The following is an 11,596-nucleotide window of genomic DNA, read 5'->3' on the forward strand; positions in this document are numbered from 1 at the left end:
TCCCACCAGCAGGAGCCTGGCCTCCTTGCCTAGGGGGGCCAGCAGACCAGGGCTGGCCCCTGACGGCCCTCAGGCAGAAGAAAGGTGTGTGGAGTAAAGTTTGAGGCTCCATATCCCGAGAGTTTACCGAAAGCACAGCCTTTCCAGCCCTTCCTGTGCAGGGCACGCTGCACAGGACCATGAAAACACCCGTGTCAGCCCATCTTCTCCAGGGCCTCCTGCCCTCCCCCCAGCTGGCCAGCCCCCACACCTGTGATGCCCAGGAAGGCACTTGATAGGAAGGCTGACACTGCAGAATCATCGCCAAGGATTTGTTTTCCACTGCTTGAGAACCAGGGAGAAGAAATGTGAGCTTCGCATCCTTGCTCTACCATCCACTCCACCAGAGCCCCCGGGGCCTGCCCAGCCCTGTCCCTCATCCTCTCCACGGGCCACATGGGGCCTGCCCCCACCGTATCCAGGACCACTGTGCTCTCCTGGCCACTACTGTGCACCCGCCTGCTGGGCGGGGGTGCTCCGGGCCGTGGAGTGGACAAATGGACAGGGAAGCCACACGTCCTGGGAGCAGGTCAGCAGGGGTCAGCTGCAGGCCCCGCCCTCATGCACGTGTGCACACACGCGCGCGAGCGCACGCGCACACACACACACACAGCTGGGGCTGGCCAAGGGGCTGGGCCAGCAGCACAGGCCCTGAAAAACAGATGTCTGTAGCTTCTGAATGCCTGTGTTTGGAACTGGAGCTGGTGCAGGCTTAGGGACGTGACCAACTTCAGGCTTCCCACCCCCGCCCGGCCCCATGTGAGCCGGGCCCAGGGAGCAGCCCAAGTCCCAGGGGGAAGCACCTCCGCCCCCAAGGAGGTGGCCAGCCTCGGTCTGGCCCTAGCTTGGCTGGCCCAGCCCTGGGCACGTGGTCCCCAGGGCTGTGGGTGGACTGGTCCCCCAGCTCAGGCCGAGCCAGCCCAGGCGGAACCGGCCCGGCTTCCCGTCCCCCACCGGCTGTTCCCATTGGTCAGCCCAGTCCAGCCTCGCCCCCCCTCCCCAGCCCCCCACCCGGCCTCCTCTCCACCGTGGGCTTGGCACCTGGCACCCGTGCCTGGTCGAGGGGCTGGCGGGGCGGGCCCCAGCTCCTGGCAGGGAGTCGGGGCTCCCCTGCCCGAGGGGTCTGCAGGAACCCGGCCCAGCCAGGCAGAGAGCTGTGCCCCGCAGGGCCAGGCTCCCCAGGCGCTGGCTCTTCGCTGGTAGCAGAGGCTCAGAGGAAGTGTCCTAGACCGAGACCCGGAGTGGATGCAGGTTCTCCAAAGGTCACCCGCAGGGGTGGCGTTGGAGTCCGGCATGGCCCGGCTTCCCGGAATCCATTCCCCAAGAGCATTAACTAATTACCAGATCAGAAAAACGAAAAAGCAAATATTTCTTAAAATAACCCAAGGTAATTATAACCCCGTTGTTGACACGAAGGATTAATAATTGATCAGGCATTGCACACAATAAATTGTCAATTTATCTCCCCACACACAGGCCAGGGCTTGGGTAGCTCCCGGATCTTGGCCCCCTGGGTGCTTCTGGGAGGACCTGGGGTGGAGGCAGCCGGCCCTGCCCGCTGCTCCTTCAGAACCGTAGACTGAACTTGTTTTCTGTCCCACAAGGAACAACCTGGAAACAGGCTTAAGTTTCCCCCTGTTCTGGGGCCAGATTTAAACAAACACAAAGCGTTCTTCCTCCTTCCCTTCTACCTGGGATTGCAAAAGAATGCTCCGGCGGACATTTCACAACCCCTTCTCCCGGTATTATCAATATAGCAGCCGATGGAACATCTTCCATTTTCATCTTTCTTAGAAAGATCAGTCGGTCCCCGCTGTGGGGAGCCCATGGGGTGGGAGGGGACAGTGAAATCAAGGGCAGGGCAGGCGGGAGGGTGCTGGAGCCCAAATAAACGCCTTCTGACTGGCAGGTCTTCAAGGCTCTGGTCAGAGTGAAGTGTGTGTGTGTGTGTGTGTGTGTGTGTGTGTGTGTGTGTGTGTGTGTGTGTGTGTGTGTGTGTGTGTGTGTGTGTGTGTGTATGTATGTGTTGGGGAGGAGGCTGATTGAGGTTTCGGAGGTGATTGCTGCGGCTTCTCATTAAGAGCAATAAAAAGTAACTTTCACCAAGTGGAAAATAATATTGTCATAGATTACTTCTTCTGGAAATAAGCCTTTAAAACATCTGTAGGGATTTGTCACTTGCATAAAGGTTTGAAAATACATCAAAGGGACACATCCTCTTGTGATTTGTAGGAATTCAAGTGATCTTAATCATAATGGCCACATATCACAGACTTTGTGTATTGTTCCCAAAATAGCCTCCTGGGTTAACGCATTTAAAAAAATATTTAAAATGCCTGCCGTTTGGGGGGAAATGATTTAAAACATATTTAACCGATCTATTTATGACTTTAGTTTGGGTTTAGATAAATGTTTTCCTTCGGGATTTTCCAATGTTCAGGGTAACTACAAAAATTCTATGATGAGCATCATATAGTTACTTGAGGGAAAGTTTCTGCTGGGCAATGCTATTTAAATTTAAAATGCCTTGTCTCTGACCAGGTCATAAATTGGTTTGGAATGATTTGTTTTATCCCCCCTCCAAAATGATGTCTGTTTTCACCGTTCTCTAACAGCAGTATTTAGTGTAGAATTATTCTGGAACATTGTTTCTTCCGGGTAGGTGTTACTTTTAGCCTCTTTCATAAATAATGCGACTGTGTGACCCTAAAGGCGCAGCTGGAACCCAGTCTGTCTCCCGAGCTCCTGGCGGCGCCTCGCCTCGGCCCAGCTCCGCACGCCCCCAGCCCGGGCCCCAGCGCCCGGCCGCGCCGCGCTCCGGGCCCCCGGCTCGGGGAGGGCAGGCGCAGTGCGGCCGGGCGCTGCCCCCGCGCGCGGGGGGCTCCGCGCCTCTCCCGCCTCGCACCAGACAAAGGTGGACCAAGTTCTTTTCAAGTTTCCGCGGCAGTTGCTGGGCAGCCTGGCAGAAACAATAACTCTGTTATTCGGAACAAATGTTGACATTGGACGGCGCGGGGCCAGGCGAACGCGCCCCTGCCCGCGCCCACCCGCGGCCTGCGGCCCACCTGAGGTTAACGCGATAAACAGGAGGGCGGGGGTCTGTCCCCACCCGACAGACCGACGGACCAACAGACTCTGGGCCCAGCAGCAGGGCGCGATCGCAGGGAACCCGAACCCGAGCCCCGAGGGCCGAACCCCGAACCCCGAGGGCCCTCTTCGTCTGCCTCCCAATCTCAGCAAATGCAAAAGTCCCTGAGCCGCCGGCAGAACGGTTTCCCCCTCCCTCCCTCTCCCTCCCTCTCCCTCCCTCTCCCTCCCCTCCTCCCCCCCACTCCTTTTTCTCCCTCTTCCTCCCCTCCTATTTCTCAATGACCTGCATAGAGAAAAGCTCAAACACTGTATTTCGTTGTAAACGATCCCTTTAAGCACCTGAAGGTTTTCTGTTGGTAGTGAATATTTAAAAAACAGGTTTCCAGAAAGGAAGAAATTCAGGTCAGGAGGTGGGTGGGTAAGTTAGGAAATCGTTGATAATTTGTTAGGCATATAAACATCAAAGAAGCTTCATTAGCCTGGGCTAATCTCCTGAGCTGCTTTAGGTCGGGCAGGGGGTCCGGGGAAGGGGGCAGGCGGCCGCAAACGGGGACGGGCCCAGGAGGGGGTCACACCGCTGCCCACCCCCTGCCCAGCCCCACCATCAACCCCGCTTCCGTTTCCTGACGTGATCACTCGGAGACCCATCGGAGCCTGGATTTTCTACCGGCAAGCCGGACTTTTGCCTTCAAGGCTGTATCTTCATTAGGGCAGATCTGTCCGTGAACGCTAACTTCCTTACTTTTCATTCAAGTTCTCAAATACTGCAGCTAGTACGTTACTGAGATGTTGCTGCCCAGTGCATTTTATCTCCTGCTAGCATGGGGGGGGGAATTATGATTAATAATAATAGAGCAAACTTTGTGAATACCTTCATATTGTAATGTAAAAACTGCTTCTGGGAAAGGAAAAAACATCATCTTTGTGAAAATCCTACGAAGTTTGTTCACCAGAAACCAAAAGAACATCCAAGCTCACTGTGCCCCGCCCCCGTGCTGGGGAGGCCCCCAACTCCATGAAAAATCTTCACTATTGTCTACAGACAGCTCGGCTCCAAACAGTTCCACTGCCATTCCCCCCCAGCAACTTACTTTCCATTTAACCTTCAATGTGCACATATTTAAAACAAAATCACAAGTACTACCAGGAAAATCCCCAACAGCAGTCTGCCTCTTCTTTCCACAGTCACCCCCACAGTCAACCCTCCCCAGGGGCAGTCTGTCCATTTACGAGTCCCCTGGCTTTGCTTCAAGTAGCTAAGATTACGTTCAAATACCCTTTCTAAGGAGACCCCAGCAAGAAGCCACATATTTCTATGACACAAAAAGGCACCAGAGAGATCTGTTTGTCAATATCAACTGGTCCAGCAATTTCCCATCCTCAGACACATCAGCCTATCCGAGTGGCAGATGTTTAGACAAGATTTTATAAATCGTTCAATCGCAGCCCATAATGAACCCCAACTGACCATTCCAAGGCAGCTCGCGCTGGAGACCAGCCCCCTGCCGGGACTCAGTAATGCTTTCCTGGCACCGAGTTATTAATCACGGAGTAAAAGAGGTGAACCTCTTGAAAAATAAGTGTATGATTGATTAAAGGGCAATCTAAGAAGCCATTATTCTTGTTTTATAACCCTAAGTTATATTCACTCAATTTATCTTTGGAGAGGAAATAAATGATTGTTCATTTCTTTCCTGAAATTATATTATATGGATGCCCACATAATTCCTCGGAAGGCTGAAGTGACAGGGGCTGGGTTACTTGGCTGCAGATTTTAGACTTGTCCTATAATTAGGAAGGGAGGAGATAATAAAGAGACAATCGGCCAGGGCTGCTTAAACTTTTCTTTCCCCGCGGGCTAAGGGAAGGTAATTGCCACGGAGAAGAATCTCCCCCACCCCATGTATTTACAGGGGCTGTGTAAAAGAGACTGATCTACACCAATTTAGATAATTTGGGCCTCTGAAGACAATTATTTCCATCAGTAACTTCTTGTGAGGAGTTTAACTCCCTGTTATCAATACTATTGTGCTTTTCCATCTAGTTTGCTGAGGACAGTCAATGAGCCAGCATCACAAAATAAATATAAAATACATAGGGGTGTCATATCATTTTATTTTTTCCACGTTTTAGAAATTTACACTAGCATGGAATTTGCATATTCAGAGCACATAATTCTTTGTTATGTTCTTGTAATACATTTATATATAAATAATCTAGAACCAATTCAATCTTCCCACTGTGTATTTCTCCCCCATCTGCTTTTCTCTGAGAGCATAAAGGAGAGAGGACTTCACAGGGTCAGCTTTTCATTAAACAGGTGAACTCATTACCTGGAGGCTACCGTCCCCAGGGCTCCGGACCCACATCATTCAGGAATAAAGAGCCCGGAACACCTGAGGATTGTAATCTAGTCTGTTTTTATTTACAATTTAAGATATAAATTAGTAAAGAATTCATGTTAAACAACCAACAAAGATTGTATAACCAGCAATGGTCAAATAAAAACCAGGCAGAATTTATTTACAAAAAGTTTAGATCGCATTGCAATAGAACTTGCATAAATTACTAGAAGCTCTATATCATTATAAAAATAAATATCAAATTTGTTTCCACGCCTGAAGTACTCAAGTTCTTCAATCACGTTTTATTTCTACTGTGTACATCTTTTACAAATAATTTTTTTACAGTAAATCCTATCACACCTATAGACTATAGACCGTGGCTGTGAAGTGATCAAGATATCCTGAGAGAAAACAGATTGTTTCCAAAAGTCACACAAACGTCAGGGAAGCTACACTACGCCAACAGGTTCACGGCTGTCACCGGCACTGTGTCCAGTCCGTCAGAGTCTGCGGGTTGACAGTGCCCAACCGGTCCTTCTCTTTTACAGTGGCACAGATGTGGTCCGGAATTAGAGATCTGCCTTATATATATATAGATATAGATAGATCGATATAATATATTTATATATATATATATATCTTTGCATTTATGAGCTTAGGAAGACAGAATGGCCTCCTGACTTTGATTTTCCAAAGCAATTGTGACACCTACCTGTGGACCAAGGAAAAGACCAAATCATTGTAAATCCTTCATTTCTACACCAACGCCCACCAGGTTAAAAAAAAAAAAAAAAAGCCAAAACCAAAAGAAAACCCGAACGGATCTCAAATGGTTCTACCTCTTTACCATCTCTGATCTGGGGTTAATAGTGGAACAAGTTATTTTTTAAAATTTTTTAATTGAAATTAGTTGATTACATAAATTTCACATATTTCACACTATTGTGGAATAGTGATGCTTAAAGTCACAAACACATTTTAACCTTCACAAGGCAAATTGTCATTATCATGGTCTATAAAGCTTGTGAATTCTAGGAGCTCTGACGACACAGGAATGAGTTTTTAAGGTACTGCTGTCCAGGCTTCTGCAAGCCCATTTGGACAGTGGGGGTAATGGGAGGGGAGAGGACAGGCCCAGGAAGACTCTGAAAGCAATACACAAAAAGGATTTCCACATCCAAGTTTTCTATAGTTCACTCATCAAGCCAAGTTTCTCGTGTGTGTTTAGCAGCGAAAAAACCATTCCAAGTAACAAATGAATGCCACATTTTAATCATCTATTTTCCCAAAGAGCACTAGTGACATATATACACATACATGTATATGTCACAAATGTATCACACACACACACATACAGTCTACAGCACATAACAGATCTTCCCCAGAGGCCTGAGGCACAAGCCAACCAGCTGCGCGGCACACACCAGGGCGGCGCGCCGCGGAGCACAGATGCCCACTTACTTGCACTGCTGAGCTGGGTCATTCTATAGGTAGGGCTGGACGCCTGCGCCAACCACCGCACAGCCCTCGCTGGTCTCTGTCGGGGAAGGGGCAGTGAGTGAGATCGGGCCCGCCACCCGCGGCCGCCCAGCTCCCAGGCGCGGGACACACAAGGGTCACGGCAGCCACGGACGAGAGAGGCACTCTGGGTTATGATCCCAGGCTCTCTCACTTTGGGCTTCCAGTCACCGGTCTGTCCCCAGAATTAGGAGCCTTGGAGGCCAATAAAGAACGGGGGGGAGAGGGGAAGCTTTCATTTTCTAGCGGAGGGAATGCTTTCCTGCTGCCGGGGCACAGGAGGGGACCCGGCGGCCTGGACTCGCGCACCGCCACCCGGAGGGACACAGGCTCTGGTTTGTCTTGGGTGGCGATGTGCCAACACCACAGAGTCACGATGACGTTCTTAACACTAAATTAACTAACGAGTAAATAATAACAGGGTAGGCCTAGGGACGGGCCGCCTCGCGGCCGGCGGTCTGCCCTCTGCAGTCCCCTCCCCGACTGCGGTCTGCTCACCCCCGGCTGCCCGGCTTCTCGGTACCCGCGCCCCCCCCCCACCGCCCAGGATTTCAGGGGGGCTCTGGCTACGTGGTGAGTACCCCGCGGGGCCCGCACTGCCTACCTTTCTTGGGCTCGTAGCCGCCGCCCGGGGGCCGGTAGTGCGGCTCCAGCGCGTGCGCCCCGACCTTGCCCGCGTCGCCGGCCGCCTTGGGCGCGGCATGGCCCGCGTCGCCGGGCGCCGCGGCCGCCGCGTTGTAGCGCAGCAGCCCCGGGCCCTGCAGCGCGGCGTTCAAGTTCCCGTAGTTCGTGTAGTTGCCGTAGAAGGGCGGCGTGTAGTAGAGGGGGCGCCCGAGCAGCGGCGAGGCGGGGTAGGCCGAGCCCCCCGGGGCCGCCCCCGCGGGGGCCGGCGCGGCGGCGGCCGGCAGCCCGCAGCCGGGGCCGGCGCTGGGCTGCTTGAGGTCCGACGTGGCGATCTCCGCCAGCGACCACAGCTTGGGCTTGCTGGCGGGCGGCGGCGCGCCCGGCGACGTCCGGCTGCCCGGGGGCGCCTTGCCCCGGGGCGCGGCCTCGGGCCGGGGACTCAGCAGCGGCGCCTCCAGGCCGGTGAGCGGGGAGGCGGTGGCGGGCTTGGGCGGCGCCAGGTCCCGCTCGCAGTCCTCGTCGTCGTCCTCGTCGTCCTCCAGATCGTCGAACTTGTCCTTGCACTCGGAGCCGGACTCGCACAACGGGTCCCCGGCGCGGCACGACAGCTTCTCCCCGTCCGACTCGGCGGCCGAGCACGAGTGGTCCGTGAGCGAGTCCACGTGGAGGCTGATGCCTGCGGGCGCGAGCGGGGAGCTGTGGCCGCGCGCCCGCAGCCTCCGCCTCCCGTCTCCCGTCTCCACCCCCGGCCCTGGGATCGGGGTCCGCGCGGACCCGGGCCGGGCGGCGAGCTCGGGCCTCCATCCCGCCCGCCCCGTGCCCGCCTGGGGAGAAAGGGCCGGACCCGGCCGCCCCGCCGCGGCTCACCTTCGTCCTCGGCCGAGGTCTCCGCGCCCTCCTGCGCTTTGCCCGGGCTGCCCTTGCTCCGGGCGGCGTCCCCCTCGTCCTCGTCCTCGTCCTCGCTTTTGTTCCTCGGGGCCCAAGTCATCTTGTTCTCCTTCTTGAGGCGCCGGCGCGCGTTGGCGAACCAGGTGGAGACCTGCGTGAGGGTCATCTTGGTGATGATGGCCAGCATGATCTTCTCGCCCTTGGTGGGGTAGGGGTTCTTGCGGTGCTCCTGCAGCCAGGCCTTCAGCGTGGCCGTGGCGTCGCGCGTGGCGTTCTTGCGGTAGGCCGGGTCGTTGAGCTGGTACGGGTAGGCCGCGCTGCCGTATGGGTGGTAGCCGAGGGCGCCGGTCACGCCGGTCGTGTGCGTGTCGTAGGGCGCACCCTGGATGGGGACAGCAAGAACCTGTGAGAAGCCCGCCCAGGGGCCGGGAGCCCCTCCCCGAGCCTCCCCGCCGCCCGCCCGCCCGCCCCGGCCGGCCGTTCCTCACGCGGGCCTCCCGCCACGGGAGATCAGGCCGGCCAGGGCGGGACGCAGGCGTCCCGCAGCTCCCTCCGAATTCGAAAGCCGCCCCGCTTCTCCCGAACGACCCCTGTCCCCCAGCTGTTCTGCGGGGCGAGCGCCGGCCGGGGCCCGCACCCCGCCCGCGCCGCCGCGGCGCCCGCCAAGCCAGATCCGCCACTTGAGGCCCACCGCCGGCTCTGCGTCTCCAAGCGCGCGGCAATTGCCATTCAGATTCGCCCGTTAGGGTTTAAATTCCAGGCGGCGGCAGCCCCGGCCGGGCGGCTCCGTCCGGGCCCCGAAATCCCGCAGAGGGCCCGGCCCCGCCGCGGAGCCCGGGAGCACAGGGCCGGTCCGCCTCCCGCGGCTCGGGCGGACCCCCGAGCCCACCACGCTTTCCGAAAACCCAGTCTGCGAGCCAGGCCAGGACCCGGGCCGGGCAGCCGCCCTGGGCACGCGCCCTCTCCCCGCTCAGAGACCCGCCGTCCCGGGCCCAGCAAGCCGCCGGGAGGCCCGGGCACCGCCGACTCTCGCGCCACGCACAGCTCCGGAGCCGGCGGCCGCCAGCACGTGGGAGTCCCGCATGGTCCGCGACAACACACGGCCACGCCGCCCGCGCACCTCGGGATCACCCTGGGAACGGGGAGGAAAGCGCGCACGGGCCGCTTGTCCTGCCGTTCCCGGCGCCCGGCTCCCGGACCCTCGGCCCCGCGCGCCCCCGGGCCCGCGTCCCCCCTCCCCCGCCGCTCTCCGATCCCGGTCCTCGGACCCGCGCCCCCCCCCCCCCGCGCCCCGATCGCCGCCCCCGAGCCCGCGCCCTGCGCGCCCCGATCGCCGCCCCCGGGCCCGCGCCCCACGCGCCCCGATCGCCGCCGCCGGGCTTGCGACCCCCGCGCCCCGATCGCCGCCCCCGGGCCCGCGTGTTTACCATGTAAGATGGGAAGCCGGCGGCGGCGGCGGCGGCAGCGTCGGCCGAGTACTGCAGCGGGCTGCCAAAGCCCGTGGCCGCCTGCGCCGTGAAGGCCGCCGAGCCCGGGTAGGGGCTAAACGCCGAGCCCGACGCCGAGCGCGCCAGCTCCTCGCTGCGGGGCGCCGCCAGCGCAGAGGCGCCGTACGCGGGGCACGAGTAGAGCGCCAGCGAGCCGGGCGCCTGGTACAGGTAACCCTGCGGGTAGGACATGGTGGGCGCGGGGCGCGCGGCCCGCGTCACGCCGAGCAGCGGGCAGGGCGCGCGGCACCCTCCATCCACGCCCGGCCCGGGCGCGGCGCGGCGCGGCGGCGGACCCCGGGGCCGCGGGCCGGCGGCGGGCTGGCCTGGGCGCTAGCCGAAGGGGCCCGCGGGCCGGGGCCGGGGGAGAGGCCGAGCGGCGGCGGCGGCGGCGGCGGCGGCGGCGGCGGCGGCGCGGAGCCGTTGGGCGCAGCCGCGCGCCGGGCCGGCGGTCGGTCGGGCTTTGGGGGAGTCTGGAGTCGGGAGTGAGGAGTTGAGGAAGGAGCGCTCGAGTTTCCGAGGGACATTGGAACGCGGAGCTGTCCGTCACGCGCTCATCTGCATATTCGGGGGCCCGCCCCGGCCCGGCTCCGCCCACTGCGGGCGCCCGGCCTCCCCCGGGGGCGGGGCGCGGGGCGGAGGGCGGGGCGCGGGCGGAGGGCGGGGCGTGAGGCGGGGCGCGGGCGGAGGGCGGGGCGCGCAGGCTTTGTGGCACGCACGGCCCGCGTCCCAGCCCCAGCTCCAGCCTCGGCCTGCGGCCGGCGGCCCCGCCGCGGGGCCGGGCGGAGCGGGGCGCCTCCGCGGACCCCTCCCACGGTCGTCCTTCCCGCCGCCGCCTCCCTGCGCCCTAGCCCTCCGCCCCCACCGCCCCGCGCCCTCTTCACCCGCTCCCGATCGCCCGCACCGGCCGCGTGGAGCAGCCGCCCGCGGGCGGGCCCTCCTGGCGCGGCTCTGTGCGCCTCTCGCCACGCGCGGAGGCTGGGCCGAGGTTGCCGGCCGGCCGGCACCCGGACCGGGCTCTCTCCCGCGAGGCCTCCCTCTGTCCCCTCGCTCCCTCCCGCAGTCGCCGGGCCTCGGGGCCCGGCTCCCCGCGGGTCCGCCGGAGTGCCCAGCTCCCGGTGCCCCGGTGCCCGGCCGGAGCTCCGGGCCCGGCCCGCGCTGGGACTTCAGCGGCCCGCCCAAGTGTGGGTCCAGTCGCCCGGGCCAGCCACGCCCCGCGTTCCGGTTTAAATTGCATCTCCTTTCGGATCCACGCGGAGAGCCGCCTTCGACTGGACGGCCGCCACCCCGCGGCGGAGCAGAGGCCCCGGCGACGAGCAGGTGCGGGGCGCGTGCCAGGTAGTGGGGCGGGGCGGCCCACGGCGGAACGGCTGGCGGGGGGTCCTGGGACCCCCGCCGCGGCCTCGCCCCTGCCCGGTTGGAGTCCTGCCCACGAGGTCATGGGGCTAACTAAGGGGGGGAACCCGAGGGGCCCCGGGAGGGGACGGGCGGCCTCCCAACAGGTGTGTCCCTGGCGCTGCCGCCCGGCCCCCGGTGGGCTCAGGCCGAGGCCTCCGCGCCGGCCGCCCTTGGGGCGCGGAGACGGGCTCGCTGCGCGCAGCCCGT

The 11,596-nt window shown here is 60.3% G+C and overlaps 1 protein-coding gene across 2 annotated transcripts; it reads right to left on the bottom strand.

Moving 5' to 3' along the window:
* Nucleotides 1–5,237: 5,237 nt before the first annotated feature.
* Irx2 (iroquois homeobox 2) lies at nucleotides 5,238–10,248 on the bottom strand. 2 transcript variants are annotated; one of them, XM_070042141.1, is made up of 5 exons: nucleotides 9,932–10,248; nucleotides 8,484–8,886; nucleotides 7,597–8,292; nucleotides 6,936–7,011; nucleotides 5,238–6,186 (listed from the first exon to the last, which is right to left on the bottom strand). In XM_070042141.1, the coding sequence occupies exons 1-4, from the start codon at nucleotides 10,181–10,183 to the stop codon at nucleotides 6,959–6,961; spliced, it is 1,404 nt and encodes a 467-aa protein (XP_069898242.1). In that variant the 5' UTR covers nucleotides 10,184–10,248; the 3' UTR covers nucleotides 5,238–6,186; nucleotides 6,936–6,958. The 2 variants fall into 2 exon arrangements, with proteins under 2 accessions (XP_069898242.1, XP_069898241.1); XM_070042140.1 differs by having other exon boundaries at nucleotides 5,238–7,011.
* Nucleotides 10,249–11,596: the final 1,348 nt, after the last annotated feature.

The sequence above is a fragment of the Dipodomys merriami genome, unplaced genomic scaffold (assembly GCF_024711535.1).
Source record: "Dipodomys merriami isolate MVZ:Mamm:240054 unplaced genomic scaffold, mDipMer1.0.p SCAF_32, whole genome shotgun sequence".
Lineage (NCBI taxonomy): Eukaryota > Metazoa > Chordata > Mammalia > Rodentia > Heteromyidae > Dipodomys > Dipodomys merriami.

Bases quoted from the DNA above. Each gene is read 5' to 3' on its own strand.
- Irx2 (XM_070042141.1), bottom strand. From the start codon at position 10,183: ATGTCCTACCCGCAGGGTTACCTGTACCAGGCGCCCGGCTCGCTGGCG. The intron at 8,293-8,483 runs GTGAGCCGCGGC...TCGCGCCCGCAG, and splicing joins GACCTCGGCCGAGGACGAAG to GCATCAGCCTCCACGTGGAC. The intron at 7,012-7,596 runs GTAGGCAGTGCG...CTTCCCCGACAG, and splicing joins CGGCTACGAGCCCAAGAAAG to AGACCAGCGAGGGCTGTGCG.